Source organism: Spermophilus citellus, assembly GCF_964194105.1.
Source record: "Spermophilus citellus genome assembly, chromosome: 3".
NCBI classification, from domain to species: Eukaryota; Metazoa; Chordata; class Mammalia; order Rodentia; family Sciuridae; genus Spermophilus; species Spermophilus citellus.
This window is the reverse complement of record NC_138184.1, coordinates 162225863-162252022: the sequence shown is the minus strand read 5'-3', so window position 1 is coordinate 162252022 and position 26160 is coordinate 162225863. Positions and strand designations below refer to the sequence as shown.

Genomic DNA, 26160 nt, shown 5'->3' with positions numbered 1-26160 from the left:
TATCATTTTAAAGCAAACCTTTGATAAGGATTTTGATATACCACGATATTTAGTGCCAGTTAATTTTCTCCTCAGGTGCTGATTTGTAATAGTAGTAAAATCCTATAAGAGCCAAACTTGGAAATAAAATATCTAAAACATTTCACTTCTTTGTTACTTATAATTACATTTATTATAATTTAATAATCATTAAAGTTATTATAATTTACTAATTATTAAAAATCATTGTATTTTGATAACAACCTAACTCTAAAATTCTAATGTACTGGACAAGTCATAGATCATCCACTATAGGACCTTGGATAAGTTATCTAGTATTGCTGGGCATCAGTTTCCCATCTAATAAATACACCAATTTGACAGGGTTTTGACGGATTCATGCCAAGATCCACACGAAGAATCCTGAGTACTGAATCCTGACAAAATGGAAAACTATTCAGGACTATATTACAGATCACTATAAATGTAGTAGAGATCCTGAAAGTAGTAAGTTTAACTTCTTCTTTTTCTTTTTAACAGATGAGGAAACTGAAACCCAGAGAAATGGGATTTGCTCATGTCATAGGCCATTAGCGTCAGAGACAGGATTGGAAGGCTCTTTCCACATCTTCCCATAAATTATGAGCATTTTGCAGAAAATCTGCACATGAAAATGCAATAATCTGGGATTTAAAAGGAACAAATTGGCTCTAATTAATCTGGGAGATAAAACCATAAACCAACAACTGATGCTTTAGGAATAAGCAGTTACCTTCTGTATCTTGGAAGAGTTAAAATGAACTGTGGAGTTGGTAAGATAAACCAAAGGGTAATCTAATCAATCACACTGAGAAATGTCTAACTCAAAAAGAAGAGTTCTACATGGCCTACCTTATTCTACGGAGTTTCCAAATTTATTTCTATACTTAGAGATTCTTGGACTTTATTTTCAGTCAAAAAGCAGAAAGTACACCCACCTTGGAGGAGGCTTCCCTTTGGCCTCACACTGGATTACGATATTCTCCCGAGGGTCAATAATGTAATCTTTTGGAGACTGGTGAGTGATGGTTGGAGGTTGTACCACTTCATTTCAGAAGGAAGAATAAATGTAAAAAAATAAATCATGTAATATCATATAGCAACCATTTTTCCTAATCACTTGCAGGACACTACATTTGCTCCAAACATCTCTAGTAATTTCCAATGAGGCTGTGCATACCTCAATAGACTTTCAACTTCAAGTTGAAGTTGAGGCATGACTTCCTTGGGGCAACTTTACACACACTCACCAAGTCCATTTTCCCACACTAAAAGTTTGGGAAAACAATCATCAGTATAATCCTAATATTAAGACATTTCTTTCTGATGTAACAATGAGAAATTCTTCTAATTCTTTTGGTACAAATGATGTCTTTCAGTGAAATTCAAGTTGGGATGTAAATTTGAGTCTTTCTTAGGAAAGAGTAATTTACAGTTCATTAGTGTGCTTACGTAAATTAAAATATATTGGGAACACGTTCACTTGAGAATCTTAACTTTAAAAGATCATTAAATTGGAGACCTGACATGACTTATTAGAACCAGAGGTAGGTGAATTAGGAACAAGGCAAAAACAGTCTTATTTTAAAGTTAATGAAATTGAAGTTCTGTGTTCTAGAAGACAATGTTTCCATTTTACTTTTCAAAGTGTTATCTGATCTTTTATTATGAAATTGTAGGGGGAAACTGTTTTGACTCAGAACAATCCAATCTGAAGAAAGCCAGTATCTGGACCTCTGTGGCTCTTTAATTTGCTCTAAGGTCACCATATCTTTCCTCTTGTGAAATCAGAATTACAATGTCAGAACAGGAAGGCTCTAGAGAAACAATCTATTTCAACCCTTGTTTAGAGTGGCAAATGGCATGACTAGGAAGGCACAAAGCAGAGAACAAAATTCTCTAGAAAATTCTCTGCTTGCTTACTCCTGCCACTACCTTGCACAACTCCAGGAGAGCTGTTTACACACACCAGTGGTTCTCAACCAGGGCAATTTGCGCCCACCCTTCCAGGGGTATTTGGTCATATCTGGAGACAATTTCAGATGTTACAACTAGATAGGTGGCTGTACTGGCCTCTCACAGGTAGAAGCCAGGGATGTTCCTAAACATCTTCAAGTATACAGGAAACCCCCACAGCAGACTTATTTGGCCTAAATATCATTAGTGCTGAGCCTGGGAAACCTGGCACAGGCCACATCATGAGAGGCATTCCCAGAGTCCTGCCATGCAATGGCCCTGATCCAGTAGCCTCCCCTCATCTGAAACTTTCCCTGAAACCCTCCTTTGAACTTTCAATTTCCTTTCCTTTGTTGATGCATTTGACTTTCTGGATCATTTCGGTTTTTCATCTTCTGGATCTTACCTGTCCTCTCTGCCCACATTCTGTGCTTGCTTTGTGAAAACTCTTCCACCTGCAACCAAGCATTTTCCAAAGCTCAGTAACTGCCCCCTGCTCTTGTCCTTATTGAGGTTAACTGTTGCTGGGGCAAAATTTAATGCCTCTGCATATAAAGCTTTGTAAATCTGTGAACATGGTTCTTTTCTCTTGCCTTGGTCTGCAGCTTATTGCTGCTGTTCACTAGGCATTTCCTACTAAACATCCAAGTAAGTCCTAAATTCTAAAGCTAAATTCTTTCTGGTCATCATTTATTATGTACTAATTAAATGTAGCCTCCTGAACAATATAAGTTTCCTTACCCTTTAGCAACATACCATCGCCTTTTCATCTTCCAACTAACCTGCCTCCTCTTTTAGCCTTTCACCACACACGTAAATCCCACATTTTTCTAGCCCTTTCAATTTCCAATGCTGGTTAGCAGATTGGTCCAGAGGTTCAGAATTTGTATGTTTGTTTCTTACTAACTGTGGGACTTAGGCAAGTTTCTTAATTTCTGTATGTCCTAGTTTCTTCAGAGGGAAAGTGAGGTTTAAAAGTAGTATTTACATCCTAGGGTAGCTGGGGGAATTAATAAAATAATTTGTGTAAAATTCTTAGTAAATGCCAATATTAGAAATGTTTGCTATTTTTAAATTATTGCCATAATTATTTTTATTTGTACCAGCTTTACCTATGAGGAGTGATTGATTGATCTTTCTATCTCTAGGAATACAGTTTGGGATGATGGAAGGAAGCCTGGAATTGCACACCTCAAAAATGGTGAGCATAGGCACAAATTCGGTGGTTTCAAATGCAGAGCTTCTCTCATGTGTCTACATCTGAGCCAGCTTAGATGTCACTCCTAGCTGCCAGGAGTTTACCATCTGGAGGTACCTTTGTGAATAGTGCTCTGGTCACATGGCAATTAACAAATGTTTTGCAGTAATAAGTAGTAATAAGTGATTTTACATAATTTTCCTGGCTAACTCAACATCAAAGGAAATTTTCAAATGCCTGAAAACTGACTATATTTTTTTCTAGATGATACATGCTGCCCAGCTGTCAGAGACAGCAAAAGGTTTTGCTTAGATTAAGCACTCAGAAATGATATAAGTGGGGGCTGCTTGTCTTTTGCATACTTCTTGTCTGCTGGGTTATTCTACCGATGTCATTTAGAAACAGTAGCCTGAACAGTTCTGAAGGCTGAAGCAGCAGTAGAGAGAGACAATGGCTGACCTGGTGAAGCTTCGGCATGCACCCACCTTCTAAAAGACACCAAAAAGATGTGTCTTTGTTCTAGCAAGCATGTAAAACCAGATAATCATTCTTGTGTATGTGTGTTTGGGGATGGGGGATACTGTGGATTGAACGTTGGGTTGCTGTACCACTGAACCATATCCCCAGATGTTTTATTTTTTATTTAGAGAGACAGGTTCTCTCTAAGTTGACCAGGCTGGCCTCAAACTATGGATCCTTCTGCCTCAGCCTCCCGTCACTGGGATTAAAGGTGTATTACAGCTTGCCCAGCAACTTGGAGGGCTGTGGATTTTCTCATTGAGTTACATCAGATGTGAAAAAAGCATGGAAGTTAGTAGAGCAGCATATTGGCAAGAGAATAATACCCAAGTCTTCACAATCCATGCAGGTAATATATTTGAACCTTGATAATCAAATGCAATATTTAACTATAGTAAACACACACGCTTAAAAAGACACTTGTCACAAAACATAACATTGTGCATTTAATTTACAGTACTAACTCAAAAAACAAAGACATAGTCAAAATTTCACACTGCTTAGTAATTTATAGAAAGACACTTACAGTCTTCAAGAAGTTTTGCTTTTTCCCCATCAATATCAGCAGGTGAGTGGGCAAACAGGATTAAAGAAAATCAGATGTTAGTAATGAGAACATTAGAACCTGAAGATAAAATGGGTGTCTCCTCAATTTGATTTGACCTAAAAATCCATATTGTGAAGGCTATTGTTGTGAAGTTGTAAGAGAAAGAAACTGGCATTGATGCTTTTGTTTGCTCCTGCAGCAGCTTCTCACATAAACATAAGAAAGAACAAAAGCAATGCTATAGGCAAAAAAGGAAAAAAAAAAAAAAAGAAGAAGAAGAAGAAGAAAGAGATTCTTCCAGGAATAGGAATGGCTAATTCCAACCCATACATATTGTGCTGGACATGTAATTATGTTCAATTTGAAAAATAGCTGAACTCTACAATTAATTTGAGTTGTCACATACTGTGTAGTGTCTGATCCTATTATCCCAGACATCACTATGCACATGATAATCATACCTAACAATGGGACATCGCTACAATGACAACGCCCCATTCACGCCAAGCCCAGCACGGATTTCAGAATTTTATATTCCTATGAGTACTCTTCAAGTCTGTAATGAAACTTTTTAGGCTGTTAACATCTTTCTGCTTCCAAATTTCTCAATCATCCAGGGATGGCTGGGTCCTACCCTAAATAGTGGTTCACATACTAGAAAAAGGGTGTGAGGAACAGGGGCAGGGAAGAAATTACATTTGCATGCAGTTCTAATCATTCTGCTGTGCTGCCTGTCATTACTACTTGTAAAGGTTAATGCAGGAGTGCCTGGGTTATCCGTGACTTTCTTTTCATCATGGTGCTGCCTCTTCTCCATTAGCAGCGATAATTGAGTTAGCCCTAGGTGCCTGTTTCCCTCTGATTGTTATTAGATTGAGCATTGAGATTAAAAGGGAATATATTTAACATGAGAGAGAACAAAAGCATTTCTCCCAAGCATTTCTTTCTGTTGTATATGTTGGGGAAAATGCTTATTTAGGCATTCCCATTCCAACAAGCTTGAGTAAACACATATAAATTAAAGCTACTGGATGAGCTTTTTTTAAAAAAACAAGCAAAATAGTGCATTTTATTGTATTCTGCAATATAGAAGTACAGCAAAGGAAGTGAACAAAGTGTGGGGCAAACCACATCTCTTCTTAATGTCTTCCCACTGGCAGTTGCGACTTCTATGGCAAAAAAAGTGCATCCTAACAATTGAATAGCCCCAGGAAAGTGCTGTCTTCCTTGCACCTTGGAAATCTTGCCAAACAGATGTTCTATTCAGAAAGCTAATGGATTTAGAGAGGTCATGCAGATTAGGGATAAAGGATAAATCAATTCCGGAGTACAGTAATTGTCCAGATTTGAAATTCTGCTTTCCATGGCAAGAAAAGTGAACAGTTGGAACCTAGAATTATCTTTATTTTTCACAAACAGGCCACCCAAAGCAGACAGAATGTGGTATCTATTTTACTACTGGGACAAGAGTAGACTAAATAGAATAGCTGTTGTTTACTTCATTTTAGTATTTTTGCAGATTGCTTATTGTCAAAAATTTGTATCTTAGTCTTTGATCATGTCATTTAAATTAAAAAAAAAAAAAAGACTATTCACTAGGCGTGTAGCTACGACACTTTTCCTAGTTCCAGACTCATATTTAGGATTCAAGATTAGAAAATGAAATAAATGTGCCTTGTCTAAATCAAGACAAATTAAGTATGAGTGGTTTGGAGATACAGGGGAGCTAGGGTGGAGGAGCCCATCCAGTCCTTCAGGAGCTCTCTCTGCCTAGGGAGGGAGAAAGTGACATGGTGATGGGATAAGTGGGGAGGTCTCCAAGATCCTTGTGAAGAGTTTGCATGGTTTTCTTGCAGGACTATTTCTACAAAGAGCTGCCTGATGGGAGGATCTGGGCAGCTGCACAAGTCCCTCCTACTCAGGCTATTCCCTCCTTGGTACACAAAAGGCACCTGAGGGAGAAGGATAATGAAAGGGTGGGGACAGTGCTGCTGGCAGTTTCAATGGCCATTTCTATGATGTGAGCCTTTATAAACACCAGGCACTGAAGGTAAATGCCAAATTAATTTCGATTAGCTTTTCAGTATCACGCAGACACCTTGTCCATCCACACAGTTCAGGGTGATGGCAAATGCTGGGAGGTTTTGACTCCTAGGCCTAAGAGCTTTAAAATGTTAATACTTACGATCAAGAGGTACTTCCAGTGCACTAATCATCTGGCACAGGAGGAGAACCAGGGGCACTCTGCCTGCAGATAAGCGCTTCTTTTTCGGCATTATTTTAAGCTGCATTAGTTTCACTCCTGCAGAGATCCACAAGCTGAATTTCCTTTTCTTCTTTCACAAAAGATTTGTGTGCAACGTTTAAATAATTTTTCATGCAGGGAACTGAAAAGAGATGGAATAAGAATAATAATTATAATGTATTAAAAAGAAGGAAATGAAGGACGGAAGTCGGCAGCACAGAAAATCAGCCCTGTATTATACATGAACTCTAAAAGGGAGTTAACTTTTAAATATTTAACTCCCAAGACTGGGATAATTATTTATTCATAAATCAGCTAAAATCAGTTCAGAAATATTTGCGGTGATATCAAACAAATCTGTCCATTTTCCCATCCTTATGGTTTTCCCATTTTAAATATTTGAACTTAAAATGCTCAAAGGCCACAATGTCTTTCTTAACAGAGAGGAAAACTTGGCTTTTAAGCTTTTTGGGAAGCCATCACTTTGTGACTTTAGAGGGGAGGTTTAAAGCTTTTCCAATCTGAAGACCACCTCTGGGAAAGTTCAGGGCATTGCTGCAAATTTCCTTTAAACCCCAAACACTGATTTACCAGCCGAACAATGCCAATCCAGGCCATCACTGGCTGTCACTCAGAATATGACCCCAGACCTGGCTGGGCTCTCAGGTCCAAGGCTTCCTCACTGCGGTCACCCTCCTTCACAATGCTGATTAATTTTTCCTACAGGGTCTTCTTTGATTCAACTGAAGTCCATTCTCTTCCTAAACAAGTATCAAAACACCTCAGTATTCCAGCAGCAGTTTATCCTGCCAACCCCACCTCTTTCCATATCCATATAACTGTTTTCTTGTTGAATGACTTATTTCTGTTTTTTTATTATGTCAACCCTTCAATATGTCTCAATTTTCTCACCTTCTTGTCTTTTTTTTTTTTTTCAATTTTCTTTCCTGGTATGTCTTATCCATCACATTTTCTTATCTAAGTTCTAATTATTTCTTATATGTCAATTAAAGTGACACCTCCAAGAAACTAGCAATCATTTCACCACTACATCAGAATTCCTAAAATTCCTTGTTTTAAACATTACGTATATTACAAAAGACATACAAAAAATAGATTTGTGCATATGATTGTGTTATGCATACTCTCTTTCTGCACCTTCAGGCAAGAATATGTCTCCCTCATCACCTTACATCCTTCTCCCATCACTTAGTAGAGTGTGCCTTGCACATGGAAGCATCCCACTGGAGAGTCCAAATCAATACAAAATATAGATGTTTTTTCCCTGCAAGCTCCCACCTAGAGTGATAGGTTTGATAATGTCTTCTCATTCATGGAGACAGGTGGGTGTGATCTGTGGCTCACTTGAGCAGTTGAGCAGTTAGGAGAAATATTATAATCACAAACTGGGGCAACTCCTACAACTTTAATTACTGAATAATTTGTATTATTTTTATAGTTGTGTGTTTTTATGATGTTCATCTTTCCCATTCATTATATGCAACAGTATATTTGTCCTGTTCCCCAGTACATCCCCATCACCTGTCACAGTGCTTGGAACATGAAAGGATATAAACATATTTCTAGGGGAAAAGAATAGATGAAAGGAAGAAAGAAGAACACAATGGAGACAATATCTTTGAAGTTGAGATTGTCTTTAGATACTCTGACCATAGTCTACCCAAAGCAATATTTATGTTTATATTTATACTCTTTGGTTTGAAAACCAAAATCTAATCAATATGATTATAATTAGTTGTCATATCATGTCTGTATATGGAATGAAGCTTAAATGCAAAAAAAAATAAAATAAAATAAACAAGGCTGATAATGTGTTTTGCTAGCAGCTGAATTCTGATTTACACTTGGTTAAATCTATCAGAGGACACTTCTTGCAAAACAAAGAAAAAAATGAAGCTAAAAACATTACAAATATTATGTTGCAAAACATCCACATCATGGGTTTTTGTTTAAGAACCAGGAAACATATCTTTCTGTATTGTGATCTATTAATTCTCATGTCCGGGAAGAAATGAGATTCAAATAGAAAAGTGATCAAAATATAAACCAGAATGCCTTTCTTTGTGTGCCAAAGAACATCTCTCCATTCAATTAAGTTTACTCAGGTATCTAGTGATTTTCCTGTCAAAATGCTAATTCTGAAGTCATACATTTATTCTGACAATAAAATAAATGGCACAAACAGCAACAAAACAAGCAGATCTTACTATAGTAGAATAAAACTCAGACACAAAGGACATATCTGCCTGATTCCTGTGCCTTGCTAATCCAGATTATTCTATTCGAGTACCTAGCTCTCTGAACAGGTACTAGAAAACTCAAATACTTTCCAAAATTTGTACTAGTGCATTGTAATAATGTAAGATCTTCAACCACTACACACTACTTCTATGTTCTTCATTTATTTATTATTAAATATTTATTATTATTTACTTTGCTATGATGCCTTAACTATTCAATCCTCAAAATAGAGAAAACTGTAAGACAACTTTACATAGAGAAAAGTATCAATGCACTATCTTTACTTTTTCAATGTATACATGAAATATACAATAGTGCATGAAATCAGCATCTGATAAGTAAAAACTCAAAATTCTAAGAAAAATTGAGAGAACACTTACTTAATGAGACATGAATAAATAAATCTTCACACTGCAGGGAGGCCATGAACAACTGTAATTGAAGATGTGGTCTCTCCTCAGAAGTTGTAAGTTAACTGCACCATTAGCCACAAGATCATTCTAGCAGAGGCTCTGTTTAGGGAGGGAAAAGCAATGGTCTAGCCCATCCTCTGAATCCTACCCACGGAAAGTCACACACTCCTCCTACGAATGCCCTCATAGGTGAAAACCCAAATGCTCAAGGACAGCATTAAGTCCCCAGCACTCAATCAAACTGAAAAATCAAATACAGCTGCAGAAAACTGAGCTTTTTCTCAGTAAAAGTAATGTGCTCTGAATGTCTCACAAAGAAAAACCACTGCTTCACACTCTCAGTAATGATGTCAACGCCCTGCCCACCCAGAGCCTATCTACTTTTACTTCACCTTGGAAGATAATGGCCATTCCCCCTTAATTGTGAATCATGAACAAAGACTAATTTATGTTACATAATTATGTTAAAATGAAAAACCCCAATATGAAGCAGCAATATTATTTTTAGTTAAGGCTAAGGAGCATGCTAGCTTGTGCTTTTCAAAATATATTTGCTATAGACAAAATGTATGCTCGAATGAGAAAAGTTCTATTTCATTTTCAGAAAATAACCTACCCTCATTTTGAAAATCATATATTCTATTAAAATGACCATGAGTAAAAATAAACAGTAAAGTCTTTTGATATTTCATTTAACTCCACTAAAAGCAACTTTTCATGTTACCTATAGAACCTGTGAAACAGAAAAAAAATCTCTCATCTTCAACAAACAAATTTCTAATAAATAAATATAACAAACCTATCTTTAATAAACTTTTCATAACTATAAACAAATTCAATTAAAGCTTCCCTTACTTCTTTTGCATCAAATTAACTTTAAATCATAGAGCATTATTTACTATTTATTTCAAAAGAAAAACCTAAGGTTTTGACAAAGAATTCACACTGAGCCTGAGAAAAGGGTGACCTATTATTTAAGAACTCTTGTTTCTGGAAAGAAAAAAAAAAACTTTGTTTTTCTCTCAATTGAAAGTTGAAATTATCTTAATTTTTTTTAATCAGCTCTCCAGAAGAATTGGAAGGCCAAGCATTATTTACCATTTCCTTCGGCTCTATTTGTGCTCTTCAGTATCCAACATGGGTGGTCCAATGCTGACTGCACACACAACATGATCTACATTCTCCAAACCAGTAAATATGCTTATGTGACTGTGACTGGACACCCGATGACACACTATTGCTCTGATAGCCCATCAGTGGCTGGCATCACTCACTGTATAACTAAGTAGGCGTGGCATCATCCTGACTGTGAGTGGTGTTTCCTAGCAGCCAACTCTAGAATAGTCACTTTTTATATTTGAAATATTTACCCAAAAGAATAAGCACATGAATGCCCATCCCTAGTTGATGCCTGGATACTTTCAATCACAGATTTGAGTCTGAGACTGTAGAAAGAAGATTAGAGAAAAATCATGAATAAAGTCACAGTTACATCTATGCAACTGTACCACTAAAAATGAACCTTGTAAAAAAGTTGTTTGGGGTTATGGGACTAAAGAACTTGTAAGGATCTCTTCAGACCATAGTATATTGTAAGAAGCTTCAAGGACTATATTTCTGTATAGTCCAAAAGAATCTCTCATAGTAGAGTTTCTACAAGGAATCTGGTAACAAACGTGGAACAGTGCCTAAGGAAAGGTGAACAATTAACAGGTGTTTTGTTTTACCAGAATACAGATGATGGAACAGAATCTGATAATAGCTCAAAATCTTCATTCCTTAGAGTGTGATAGCTAATTATCTTATTTGAGACTTATGAGAACTCCAGACAACAGGAAAGCAGGTATCATATCCATTTAACAGATGAGGGGCAAAAAACCCCAATCACTACGGTTACCACTATTGAGCACTTTTCTGACAGTCATTGCCCTGAAGGTCCTCCATGAATCAGGTTATCCCATATTCCCAACAACCCCCAAAGATAAATTTTATTATCCCACTTACTGATTAGGACTCCAAGGACTAGGCTGGTAATCATATGCTGAAGAACTCACACATGGATTGTGAGGTACCAGACCTAGAGCTCCAATTCTGAAAAGTCCTGATGCTTTCAGTCACCGAAAACTGTGAGAGGCCCTAGCATTCCCCTCCCTTCTATATTCTCCTACTTTGCAATCAGCCAATAAGCAAAAAGAATTACCAAGTTTAGTCACTGACATTTTTTTAAAGTGCTAATGGATTCTGAATATCTATAGATCTTCACACTGTTACTCATAGCACCGCTTCAGCAGCCTCTGCACAGTGAATTCCATGTGAAAAATACATCCTGAAATTTTACCACATGCTGGCCCTGGACTTTTAAAGGGACAGCAAATTAGGAGAATGGAGACAAGACATATTTTTAAAAGCTGATTTTAAAAGAAGGCAATACATGTGCATGGTACAATATTCATAAAATATAAAAAGTTATTTAGTGCAAAGGCAACAACCAGAAGCCAGTTTCTTCCTTGAAAGATAGTCCCTGTTATCAAGTTTTGTGAATTCTTCTAGAGGTAGTTCATAAATAAACATAAAAATATTAAACAATATTTTAAGGATGTTTTGAATTCAGAAGATTATAAAATTTTGACACTGAAGTTAGACCACAGATAGGTGGGAAACAAAAATTGACAAAGTGTAGTTATTCACAACACATGAAAAAAAATCTCTGGAAACCGACTTTTCCACATTTCTTTTAGTTAGCAGAGCAATGACAAGAAAAGAAATAGTATAATATGAAACAATGATGTAATTAGAGATCTAAGACAAAGGCTAAAACACGGTTAATGGAAAGACCTTATGTGTGAGATGAGTAACAACCTGGCTGACAATGCACCTGTTCCACTCTTGTTCAGTCAGATGTCTGAGACAGTCTTCAGGATCAGCTTCAGGGATGAGAGAGCTGACTGGAAACGGAAGGCTGGCTGGACTAGAAGAGAAAGGGACTAGTTCTTCTAAAAGGATAGGGAATCCCCTTCTTCTTCCCTACTTCTAAATCCAATCACAATTAGCTAAGCAGAAGGGTGGAGACAACACCCCAAATGCTTCCATGCTCAGTCTTTCTACACTGACCCTTCCATCCTGGCAGAGGCTAATAGAATCAGGGTGGGCATCTGAACAAAGGCAGGCAGCCATGTGGAGCCTGTGAGATGACTCCACTACTTGAGAGGACTGAAGAGTGACCAACCAAGTTGTAACAAATTCCTTTCTTATGAGGATCATGAATGAAAGGGAGACAGAGTGAGTCAGCATTTGGAGTAGGAACCAAGGACAAAGGTCAAACAGAGTCAAAGTAGCATGAGCAAGTATGAGTCAGTAGAGGACATTTGAAGTGTTGAAAGCAGAATGAAGCTACTGGGCAGCCAAGGATCAGTGGAAGCAGAGACAGACTGCTGAGTGACCACAGCATTGATGCAACACTGGACAGGAGATAAAAAGCACCTGCTACTCTTGCATGATATGATAACCAGGCCTTTAAATCTAAGTGGCCCAAATCGCATTCCAATTTTCTCTGAGGATATCTAGAAGAGTGGTGACTGGTTGAGATGGCTTCCTGTCTGTCTTGCATCTTGTGAATTCTGCAACAACCTTTATTAGTATGGAAGGTAGAACATTACATTGGGGACTGCCAGGAAGCAGTCTTCCTGGTATTCCCCCCTTGTCTAGTCCTCTTTCACAGTGGCTCTGGGTTTGACCATGTGATGTGCTTTGGCCACAGGATTTTAGCATGCATTACACAAGTAGAGATGTGATGAGTGTTTGTATGCTGGGGCCTATCCTCTTGTTCCCTCTAGAAGGTTTGAGCTATACCACTGATGGAGAGAGATCAATAAAAAGAAACCCTGGGAGAGAAAAGACCATTTTGGACTTTCTGGTCCCAGCTAACTCCAAACTGAAAGCATATGAGAAAGTGACCTTTAAACATTTACAACAGAAGAACCACTCTGTCAACTCTCAGAATTATGAGAAATAAATTGTTTTTCAGGCCACAGAATTTTGTGGTGGTTTTTTATACAGCCCCAGCATCAGTGAATTTATATAAACTGGAATTGGCTGTTTCTTGCAACCAGAAAAATGCCAATTTGCATGTTAGGAGGAGTGATGATCCAAATGCATAGGTCTCCCTGACAGATCATATCTGGAAACATAGGAATGTTTAAAGAATATAGTCTAGTGACATAGGATTTTTCTTCCCTCCAAACTTCTCGATTATTTGTTTTTAAACAGATTTCTTTGTGCACATGTTGGAGCAAGCAAAGGGTACATACTTCAGTCATATTTCTCACACAATATTTATTTAAACTCAGAAATAAATAGGAGATGGTTAACATGTTAATTTAGTATAAATATCTTTATTCTAAAATTATTGTAGATTATGCCTATTTGGGGTCTTAAGTATTATATTGCACAAAAGCAAAAAGTAAGCTTGAGAACAGGGTGAGGCAGTCCAGTTTTGACAGCCTACCCTCTTACCACCTCTATAAATCACACTAAAGTTCTGATTGAAGTCGGAGGCGGTGGCACAAATCTGTAATTCTAGCGGCTTGGAAGGCTGAGGCAAGAGGATCAAGAGTTCAAAGCCAGCCTCAGCAACAGCAAGGCGCTAAGCAACTCAGTGAGACCCTGTCTCTAAATAAAATACAAAATAGGGCTGAGGGTGTGGCTCAGTGGTACAATGCCCCTGAGTTCAATCCCCAGTTTCCTCCCCCTCCCCTGTCAAAAAAAAAAAAGTTCTGATGCAGTTCAGCCCAGCCCTATTCCTCTCACTCTCCCACCAAACAGTAGACTGAAGAAAGGCTCTTGGGTTAGGTGGAAGAAAAAGGCCAAGCCCCAGAGAGAGACCTACTCCTTTACCACAAGGTCTACTTCTCAAGTGGTTTCTTCAGATAATAAAAAAAGAAACAAAGTTTCAAATTTTAAAAATAGAAAGTAGGGAATTATTGTAAAGGTGAAGTCCGAGAAAGGGAAATTTAATTCTGAATATCAGTGTTGAGAGTGACCGATTTGGAAACATTTCTAGATTAAAACAAGCTCTGGCTTTGTTTATCTTCTTATACACTGAAATTTCTACAAATATCATGAAAAGATATAAGGATCAGAAATAATTTATTAAAAATTTTAGACACACACATACAAAAAAGGCCATGTAGGATATTAGTATTCTAAATGTGTTCTACCTTATCTACTTGTCAAGCAAACAACACATGGAGAATGGCAGCCATTTAATAGTAGATAAAAGGGCCTTTTGGAATGCCTGGCTGGCTAGTCACTTTAAAGAAACTTATGTTACATTTCAAAGATAAACCCTATTATACTTGGTGAGCAGGATGAGCTATTCAGGGTAGGGATGCAGCACACAGGTTAGCATCTCAATGTGTGTTTCTTTACTGATGTGCATAGGGAGTGGTAGTGCAGGAGAAGAATGAGTAACAGAGAATTAACCTACACTCCAGAAGAAATTAACCTAGAAGTCTCAGTGCCCAACACAATGCAATTTATACTTCACTCATGCTAAGGTCCAGTGAGTGTGTGGAGCCTCTGTTCCAGGCTGACAGGCTCCCACTTTGTGATGCAGCCATCTCAACAAGTAGCTTCAAAAATCCCATGTCCTCCCGCTCTTACCTTCTTCTAACCAGAAGTGACACACACATGCAGCTGAGCTTGGTGGTGCATGCCTGTAATCCCAGTGGCTCAGGGGGCTGGGGCAGAGGGATCAAGAGTTTGAAGCCAGTATCAGCAACCGTGAGGCACTAAGCAACTTAGTGAGACTCTATCTCTAAATAAAATACAAAATAGGGCTGGGGATATGGCTCAGTGGTCAAGTGCCCCTGAGTTCAATCCCTGTCCACATACCCCCCACAAACAAAAGATGTGACACACACATATTTTGTTCACAGTACATTGACTGTAAGTAGTCAATGTCTCCAATCTCAAGACAGTCTGGGAAATGTTGAGGGCATGTGGAATATTTAGTAAGAACTACCCTCTGTGCCACATAGAACATGCTCCATTCCTAGCAAATCTGAAGTGTCTTTCTGGGAAAGAGTTTCAGAAGTGACATTCTGCAGGATAGCCATCTTCTTGCTTTATCTCGTTGATGAGTCAGGGAACAGAAAAATTGGGTGAGCCATGGCTGATGGACTGTGTGAGTGTTTGTTGGCTGCACCCAGCTCCTTTGTCTCCCTTCCAGCTGAATTTCTGAGTTATTCTTTTCTATAATTTGGCCTTTTTCCAATCATAGGCCCTGGTATGGGATTGTGGAGGCAAAAGACTCAGATTTATCAAACCCAATGTACATCACTCTTGCCATGTCAAAGATTACTATAATCTTCACAACAATAAATAAATTTTGTTAAGGTATCCAGGCTATGCATAATCACAACAGAACCATGAAAATGAGGAATGGAAATTGACATGACCTGAAGAATTGTATTTTCCACTTGCTATCAGGCTGGAGAAGGTATATTATCATAAACCAAACAGCTGGAAATCCTTCATTCCAGCCAGAGGCTATTTCATATAAAGAACAAATATCAGTCACTCACTGATATGTGTTTTGTACTACAAAGGATTTACCAGTGAAACAGCAGAGTAATGCAAGAAATTTACTCCTGGCACAGTTAGTTTTCTAACAGGCCGTGTAAAAATCTGCACTTAGCAAAAATAAATAAATCAATGAGGGGCCACTTTCTTAAAAGAAAATTTGCCAGATTTATGTATGCAACCTTATTTATTTATTTATGCATCCTTCTCCTGAGCATTTAGAAAACAACTAAGTTTCCAGGAAGTTAAGTATAATCTCTTCAGGAGGCTGTGTTCTCTGTAAAAGCTAAGTATACAAAAGCATCAATGTTAGAAACAATATTCTCTGTAATATGAGATTTCATCAATCTAATGGTTTAAGAGCTTTGGAGTAGTCTGCTGTCTGTGCTAAAAGATTGACTTCTCAGGAATCACCTTTTCTAAGATAGGCACTTTTGTTTCCACTCCCAGTTATGCAAGCGCCATAGCATATTCCATTGCAAATAGTGCAAAGGAAATGGCAATTCAAAGAGCAGTTGAGGAATATCCCCAGGAAGAAAGTATACTTGGTCTAAGTGTCCATAACCTGGAAGAATCAGGACAGAAAAGCCTCTGGTTTGTATCAAAGTTGGTTGATTAGAACATTAAGCCTAGAATTGCTGTCAAAAAAATTTTTATGGGTAAACTGACATTTATTTCCAAAGACAAATATTTGTATTCTTCTGGAAAGAGTTGGGAAATAGGGAAAAAAAAGTAAGTCAGGAAGACAAAGGCAATGCACTGAAAGAAGAGATGTTATAGATGTAATGAATTTCAGTTACATAGTGATTATTTGTTTTTTCATTTAGAAATTATGGCAATGCACCCAAAAAACTGGGCTAAAATTATAAAAACAGATTTCTTCAAGTATGTTAAAGGTCTCACAATCAAGAAAAAGAAATGTATGGCTGTGGGGGATGCTCAAGAATGGGCAGAATAAACTGCTGAGGGTCCAGTCCCTGCTTGTCAGCTGGCTCTGGATGAAGTGGTGAGCTGTGGATGCCCTCTGCATACATGTACCTCAGGATGAGGGAAGCATCTTAAATATGTCTTGTTTGTCTCAGGAAGGCTTTCAAAGTTTAGGTTTTGTCTCCTTTGAGAATTTTAAATGGGAGTATTTTCACCTGTGTGTGTATCTATAAAGCACCAATTTAAAATAAATAGACATATAAATAGAAGGAAGGGGAACAGGGGAGGGAAGAGAGGAAGAAAAGAGGAGACACCAGGGATTCAAATGGAGTCTAATAAATTCCATGCATGTATGGTTATGTTGAAATGAACCTAACTATTACATATAATGCACTAATAAAAGTATTTTTAAAAAATAGTATTTTCAGCCCTTGCTAGAGTATAAATCATTAATTGTTTTGGCCTCCAACGCCTCTAATAAGCCTTGAAAGAAAAAAACTTTTATTTTTGGAAGGTCTAATGGCCTTCTAGAAACAGTTCTAGATTTGTTGCTATCCACAGGAGCTCAGTGATGACATTTGATTTTTATCAAAGTTGGCTGTAAGAACAGCCTTCATAAATTTTCAGTTTTGTCCTGTTTTTTAACTGTATATTCAACTAGTTCAAGAGATATAGTTCTGCTTGGTAGGGTGGCTCACACTAGTAATCCCAGTAACTCAGGAGGCTGAGGCAGGACGAGAGTGTAGCTGGAGGATGGCAAGTTCAAGGCCGGCCTGGGCAACTTCGTGAGATTTGTCTCAAAAGAAAAAATAAAAAGGACTGGAGGTAAAGTCCCCCTGGGTTCAATCCTCTGATATTAGAAAAAAAAAGAACCATCTAGTTCTTAGATACAACATTTTCAAATGGAACTTAAGCTATCAGCCAGACAAACAAGAAGTTTTGAAAGATGAAGTTTTGATTGGCACTGAGAACAAAGGTTTGGATGGAAACAAACTATCCTGTATACATTTCTGAGTAATGAGTTCAACAGGGGGAAGTAGCTGATAGTAACCTCTACATTGGATGCTGAATATTTTGACTGGAGGAGGAGCCTCCAAAACTGAGAAGCAAGCTCATATCCTGTACAGAGATAGCAAAGTCCAAGAGCTGGAGCATTTCTGAAGTGTCAGTACTTAATGGACAGAATTCTCATTTTTACTAAAAGCCTTGAGGCTGTAGCATTAGAACAATTCTAAGTGCACTGAGTTCTTTGTACGATTGGTCAAATGTATTATTAAAAACATACATTATTACCCATTAAGTTTCATATACTGTGGGATTCCAAAGTGAATTTGACAAAATTTGTACCCCTGAAAGTATTCAAATCTGGGCTGGAGAGAGGTAAGTGAGCTCTGTGAGAAGAAAAGTGAGTATTAAACCATGTGGTGAGGAATCCACTAGGAGCAGGAGCTGAGTCTACAGAAGCATGAAACAAGATGTGTCCAATTCTGCTTAAGAGGAAAAACATCACAAGCCTTGGAAAAGTAACAAGAATACTCTACACAGGGGAAAGGGAAACTCAGGGAGTCACAGAAGCCAACTATGTTGTGTTTCTGACAGTATTCAGACAGAGCCAAAGGACTCAAAGAAGGAGGAATAGGATAGAAAAGTTGAGTTGGTGCCTGGGTATAAGGGAATTTAAGCACTGTGTGAATGAGTTTTGAACGTATTTTATTAGATGAATTTTACAGTATTGAGCTGGGTACAGTGAAAGAACTTTTTTTTTCCACAAGGAGCATGAAGAGTACCACTTTCTCATGCAAAGAGTGAAATGTGCAGGGAATTTTAGAGGGTTCAGTGAAATCCAGCTCAATCATTTGGGAATTGATTCTGTACAGATCAATGGCTGCCTGAGGCTGGAGACAGTGGGAGAGGAAATTGATGGCTAACAGGCAGAAGGGGACTTTTTTTAAGTGTTCAGCAGTAGTGATGACATAGGACTGCTGGGGCCAAGTTATAATTATTTAAACTGACAACAATATACCCAGCCTCCTGCCATCTATCATAACCACAATCACTAAACCATAAAACTAACAGAGACTGCCAATTCCCTGTTGGAGCATTCAGGAGACTCTTAGTCATTGTTTGGGGGAATAAAACTCAGTAATTTTTCCATCTTTAGCATAAAATGCAAGAAAATAGCTCTGTGATCTTGGTTAGTAATTGCTTAGATATGACACCAAAGGGGAAAAAATTGATAAATAGAACACCATCAAAATTAAAAATATTTGATCCTCAAAAGACATGGATAAGAAAATGCAAAGACTTCCCACAGACTAGGAAGAAAAGTATTTGCAAATCATATATCTAATAAATGAGTTGTATCCACAACATAAAGAAAAACGCTTAGAACTCAAAAATAGGAAGACAAACATCTTAACAAAGCAGAAGGGCAAAAGATTTGGATAAACACTTCTCCAAGGAAAATACATGAATTTCTAATAAGCACATGAAAAGACACTCAATGTCACTTATCACTAAGGAAACACAAATTAAGAGCAAAATGTGGTACTGCAACACAGCCACTTGTATGTCTATATTTGAAATGACTGATAATATTTAGTGTTGGTAAGGAAACGGAGAAACTGGAATCCTCAGATGCTGTTATGGGAACACAAAAACAGATACTTCAGAAAAGAGTTTGACAATTTGTTGAAAGTTAAACACTGCCTTACCAAATGACCTTAGCAGTTCCATTCCTAGGTATCACCTAAGAGTCATGAAAAATATACCTACACAAACACTTGTATGCAAATGTATACAGAATTATTTATAATAATAAAAAATGGAAAAAAATCCAAATATGAATCAACTGGTAAAATGATAAACAAAATGTAGCCTATCCACATAATGGAATACTACCAAGAAGTAAAGAAGAATGAATTCCTATACAAAATGCAACAGCCTGCAACATGGATGCAAACCTCAAACCATGCTAAGTGAAAGAAGGCACAATTCCCCTGATGTGAGCTTCTAGAAAGACAAACACAAAACCGACATTCCAGGGGCTGGAGGGGGAGGCAGGGGTTTTCAGTTGATGGTGGTGGTCTCTTTTTTGTTACTGGGGATTGAACTCAGGGGTGCTTAACTACTCAGCCACATCCCCAGCCCTCTTAAATATTTTATTTAGAGACAGGGTCTCACTGACTTGCTTGGGGCTCACTAAGTTGCTGAGGCTGGCTTTGAACTCACAATCCTCCTGACTCAGGCTCCCAAGCCACTGGGATTACAGGCATGTGCCATCATACCCAGCTGATGGAGGTGTTCTATAACTTGGAAGGGGCGAAGTCTGCCCAACAATTAAAAATGTGCTAATACTCATAAAACCACATTTAACATGGTTAAATTTTGTGGCATGTAAACCATACCTTAATAAAGTTGTAAAAAAAAAAGTTGACTACTAGGTTTTCCAAATTAAGACACTCTTTAGAGGACATATTCCTGACTATATCCCTGGGTATATCCCTGGGTGAATGCTTCCACATATAACACTCATGCTAGTCCCAGTATAAGTTAAACAAATCTGTTTCTAAATGCAGGAAACTAAACAACATACACACACAAAAAAAATGGCAGACAATATATTAGTCTATGACTCTAACTAAATTATTGAAAGATTTCAAGAGGAGAAATGTACATAGAATCATATTCTAATGGAAATAAATAAAGCCAACAAGAAGAAGCTATGTTTGTCATTTTCATAAAAAATTTTATCACCATCTGCAAATCAGTTTCCTTAATAAGAGTTCATGACAATTTTCGGTTTTGCTCAAAATGGTTTTTGTGATATATTAAGCTTCACTTCTACATAACTTGATTTCAAATCAAAATTACTTCCAGCCTTACATTCCCTTGCAGCTCATCGGAGGCACGTGAGATGTAAACTTAAGTTAGGCAGAGAGGATCTGCTCCCTCACAGTCTCAGATGAGTGCATTTGTCCCCTGCTTTACACGCCACACCGCCTCCTCCTGCTCTACCTCGCCTGGCATGCTGAGGATTACAAACACGTTGAAAAGCCAATACTATTTATTTCTGTCTCACTAAGAAAAATAAGCCACCAGAAATAGAGATTAGAAAAAAAAAAGCATCTGAGACTCAGATACTGTGAAAACTGTTTTTCCTTAAGTAGAGACAGAGCCTGGGCCTCTTCTGCCTGTTGGGGAAAGAGTTGGTTGTCTGTGTGCTGTGATAGGATTTTTGCCAATTTCCTTCTCCAATTAGCACCCTGAGCTCTGGGCAGTCAGTCCTTTTGTCCTAAGGGGATGACAACAATCCCCTCCAACCACAGCACTCTTCCTACAGTGCTTTCTCTTAGTTATTCCCACTACCCCTGCTGTCCAGCCTCCTATTTCCCACTCTTCAGGAACTCTTCACATCCTTCTCCTTTCTAGCCCTAGGTCCTACTGGGCCATTCCCTTCTGACCCTTTTCTCTCAACTCCTTTCTCTCCTTGATTTTACATCATTTTGTTCTTGCATAGAGTATCCTAATTAAGAACAGGCTTGCCTATCGACAGAAAGCCCAAACTCCCCATGTGGTTTGCACAAGTTGGGCAAAGTGATGGAATGAAAAGAGGAAGGACTGTGGAGTCAGACCCTCTTTTAAATTCTGGCTTCATCACTTAGAAGCTGAGTTGCACTGATTATGTTAAATAAACTCTGTATGTTAGTCTCCTCCCTTATAAAATAGGCAGTGGAGAATGAGAAACGTCACGTGCATAGCAATGTGCCGGAAGCACAGTGGACCCTCAGTAAGCGGTGATTATTATAATCACACAGCCCATCAGAGATACCTCCCTTTCTGGGCTCTTTCTTTTCACTCACTTTGTCACAAGCCCACAAACACATGAATCTCCATGCCTTTCACTGTTGTTCCCTTGCCCTGGAACACTTCTCTCCTGGAGAGAATGTTCCTATTCACTGGAGACGCCCTCAAGATGTCAACCTTTGGAACTGTGCTGTCCCAAACAGCAACCACTAGACACATGTGCCTATTTAAATTCAAATTAAGTAAGGTAAACCATTTCAATTCGAGTGTGCAATAACCACGCGTCTGGCCAGCGCCTGTTGTGTTGGACAGGTAGAACAAAACATTTTCCTCATGGCAAAAAGTCCTGGTGGATAGAGCTTTTCTAGAGGAAGATGTCTTTGCCCCACTCTCACGAAGAACCCATAGGTAACTTTGTGGATTGAGTGTTGATTCTTTGTTTTTCCTCCATAAATTGTGAGTGTTTTCAAGTACTACATACACTAGTATTAATTTTCAAAATTAATCATTGAATGATGGATTAAAAAGCCTTTAAAAAAAAATCTCAGTAGTTGGGGCTGTAGCTCACTGGTAGAGTGCTGGCCTCCAATGTGTGAGGCACTGGGTGGGATTCTCAGCACCACATAAAAAATAAATTAATAAACAAAGATTAAAAAAAAAACTTTCAGTTGTCTGGAGGCTGGAGGCCCAGAGCCACAAGGAAGGAGTTCTGATATTCATGCTTTCAGGGGGCTGGTCCTACATTTTCTTGATTTGCTTCCTAGTCCATTTCTTATCCCATTTCCAATCCTTCATAATTCAGTTCCTGACCTCCCAGATCTGGCCTCTTGCCTCTTTTCTGATGTGTGTCATCCCAGCTGGGCTGCTATGTCGTGCCCTTGTGATTTTTTCATGGCTTCCTTCTGAGCCTCTCTTTTTATTCTTTTGTGAGATTTTTACTTGTTTCTGGCTCCTCTGGCTCTCTAACCCAGCCCAGCTCTAGACCTTGTGGCTAAGATTTCTGGACCTATAAAAAGGGGATTAAGCAATATAGTTTCCAAGGAAACATCTAATATAGATCGGTCATTGAACATGAAAATTCATCTAGCAGGATGCAGAAGTGCACACCTGCAATCCCACTGACTTGAAAGACTGAGGTAGGAGGATCCCAAGTTTGAGACCAGCCTGGGCCATTTAGAGAGAACTTGAGTCAAAATGAAAAAAGGGCTGGGAATGCAGCTCAGTGGTAGAGTGTCCTGGGTTTAACCCCAGTACCCACCCCCCTCCATACATACACAAAGTCCACCTCTTTGTCCATAGTGCCTCAACCAGTAACTGGCATAATAAATAATGAATATTTGTTGAAGAATGTATGGGCTACTATTTTATCAGGGACTGCAATCTCAAGGAGAAATGAGGTATATGGGGAAAAGCAGCTGGGAAAATAAGGCAGCCAAATATGGAAAAGTGTATAAAACCACTAAGCATGACTGATTGCTCAATCCACAGACCACGCTCACAAGAAGATGTAAAAACTGGAACTCAAAACCGGCCCTAAAATGGAGTGGGGACAGGCAGAAGAATTTATTTCAGGTCCACTTGGCCAAATGTTTACTCCTTTGCACCTGTGGTTTGTGCTTTCCAAGGCACGAGCTCTAGAGGATCCTGCAAGTGTCACATAGGCGCCATCCTTGGGTGAGAGATGCAAGGTGTACTGGTGTGAAGTTGGTTGGAACCCTCCTGGTGCTGGAGCAAGCTATTAGGAGACCAAAATAATAAACAAAGACTCTAAAGTGGTACATAAAAGGTGTCTATCTTGAGGTATATAAATAAAGTTTGCAAATTATCGAGTCATCATGGGCAGGATTTTTGGAGTCCAGCAAACAGAAAATTTGCTTTGCAATGTGGGGTGTTGTCATACTCAATTCCTGACAAGGTTCTAGGTACAGGGTAAGTATCAATAAAAATCAACTGGTCCATATCACAGAGGCATCCTGAGCTAGTAGGGTGCTAGGTTCCCAAATGGGGCTGTGTTGAAGAGGAATTGAGGGTGGGGATGATAGGGAGGATTGCTGGATACAGAAGGGCTGTAAACACACCTGATCCACTGTATAATTGTGTCTAGGACCCAGAAAACTCTGAAAAAATTTCCCATGTTCTCTCCTTTTATTTTATTCTATTTTTTTTAAGTCTTAAAGCTAATACAATCACCCTGGAATACACTTTCACATTTTCACCTTTAATAAAACTTCCCAAATCATTGTAAAACCACTTGAGGACCAGGTACTTGTTGTGGTACTAAGGATGGAAACATTTGACTTTCTATCAGATTTTCCTTAAGTCCAAGCACCGCTTTATTTGTTTTTAGCATTTATCATAACTGCCTAAGCTTAGATCTATTTTAGATACTGAGTGTAGCTCCATTTTCTTCCATATCTTGTCCACAGCTGGCAGATATCTTTTGGAGAATAAAAATTGCAAATTCTATGATTTGTTGTGTCCATTCATACTTTATTCACCAACAGATTTTTAGCAAGTTTTGGCTTCATCTCCATGAATTCTCATCTTGAAAGACTAAAGACACTCTAAGAAATTATTTATTTTGTCTCCTCATTTCTAGGCAGAAAGACAAAAAAAGGCACCCCTATAAGAGTTGGTACATTGGACTTCAAAGTTCCCTCAGTTGATCCTCTTATTTTAGCCACAGTAATAGGGATCTGTTTCTCTGAGGTTTGTGCAGTTTTGTACAGATATGCCTGTACAGTGGCCTCACCTTATCCCTCTTAAAGAATCCCTTGCCTCCTTTCCTAGGCATCTCTGATCTTCTTGGGATTCTTGAGTGTGGTTTTCCTCCATTGCATCAGGGAGCAGAAGATGCTGAGCTTCTCTGAGTGGCTCATTTTGACCCTCACTATGACGAAGGTCACACTGCCTTGTTGGTTAGAATTCTTTCACTTTTCCTACTTCTACCACGAAGCCTCTTGACTTAGCTCTTTATATTTCTTTGCATCACTGGAAACATAACTACACACTCCCTTGATGCAAATCCCTTCATTCTCTGAAGAAGCACATAAACCACTGCTTGGAGAAGCATTTCTCAGACATCTTTAATGTCTCCTCAAGCTTGGATGCCAGCTTGACTTAGGAAACACATTGGGAGGAAGGTAGACAATATTATACAGCCTATGGAGACCACCAAAAAAGGGCTCTTCTTTCATGGTGTTTGGATAGAATAGTATCTCCTCACTGTGGACTCTCAGGACCCATACTGATGCCATGGCAGAAACCCTCCAATTTCATCTCAGGCTCTAGACTCTAGAGGAATAACTAAATTGTGTTTTTTTTTAATATGTTTGCTTCAATTCACCCTGTTCCTTAAACATCTTCACAGAAAATAATTTGATTATTTTTTTCCTTGCTGATTTTTTTCCTGTCTTTCTTTCTTTTTGTGGATATGAGAATTGAGGTCCTTTTTCTCTAAGTGAGAGATCTAGAATAACACTAACTTTAAAGGTTAGAAAGAAATCCTCTGCGTAAGAGAGACACAAATAGTCTGGCCTCTTCACTAACAGGTGCAAAATGACAGAAGAGCCCATTGCAGTAGAGTGTCTTAACGCTGAGCTTCCTCATCAGGCGGTGCTGAAACAGGGCCTGTCCACTTCTTGCCAACACCATCTGGCAGGTGCTGGCATTTCTCAGTCATGAACCAGGCTGCATAATTGCCTTGAATCATGGGGTGCTTCTCTGAAGCCCTTACCCCTGCCACGAGCACAACTGTCACATAGAAACCACTTAGGAAACTAGAAGTCATTCATCTGACCCACTCCACAGAGCTCTGCTCACAGGCTTAGGGATGACTTAATCAGAAAAGCTCATTTTCGTGTTGGGTGAGTGCCACCAGCAAGGAACACATGTCAGACAGCTGAAAGTGACCTGGACCAGGCCTTACACCCGCCCCACACCTGAAGAGTTCCTGAACTTCATTTACCTTAGAATACACTCAGATGTCCTGTAGTCAGCAGGAATGCCTGCTATTTTTTTTTAAACACCACGATACCACTACTAAATTAGTGATATGTATATGAAAATATCATACGACTTACAACCTTCTTGGATACTTCCTGTGTGGAATTTTCATTTATCTAGGAAAACATTTATTGCTGCATTAGTTTATTCTTAAAAATGGTTAGATTCTTTGCAAGCTGAGTTACATGTTTTCTTAATCAAAAAGATAATGCACAACAGGGGATTCACAGAAAAATCACAAAAGTCATAAAATCATTGGGTCTCACCTATAACCAGGATTATTGTTCTACCTTTACTTGAAATGATCACTCTAAAAGTAGTAACAAACTGTATGTAACAAACTGAAATTTCAGAAACATAGTCATGTCCCATATTGACTGATACAATATTTAACTATAATTGGCATCAAACATTCATATGGTACCTATCTTTATTAGTCTTATGGCAACTCATTTCTTCTTATGGTTTTCTTGGTAGTTAGGACTAAACACAAAGATATTTTCTCTGTTTCTATCAAAACACATAATAACTCTTTCTGAGTTGTCTTCCTAACCAGAAATTGGGGTCTGCCTCCAGTCTTACTAACCAAAGAGATAATAAGCTAGGATTCTAGGTTTTTAATTCAATGGATTCTGAGGGAAAGAAAAACTCATTATCTCTTTCAGGACAATGTACAATGAAA

General features: G+C 38.4%; 1 protein-coding gene across 1 annotated transcript in view; it reads right to left on the bottom strand.

Annotated features, from left to right (window-relative positions):
* NRCAM (neuronal cell adhesion molecule) overlaps nt 1-26160 on the bottom strand; it is a 278975-nt gene that overhangs the window by 64490 nt on the left and 188325 nt on the right. Inside the window, exons 4-5 of the mRNA XM_081286371.1 lie at nt 6424-6625; nt 957-1062 (exon numbers count right to left, since the gene is read on the bottom strand). Of these exons, the coding sequence (XP_081142497.1) occupies nt 957-1062; nt 6424-6529 (212 nt within the window). The 5' untranslated portion in view covers nt 6530-6625. The remainder of the gene's footprint in view (nt 1-956; nt 1063-6423; nt 6626-26160) is intronic.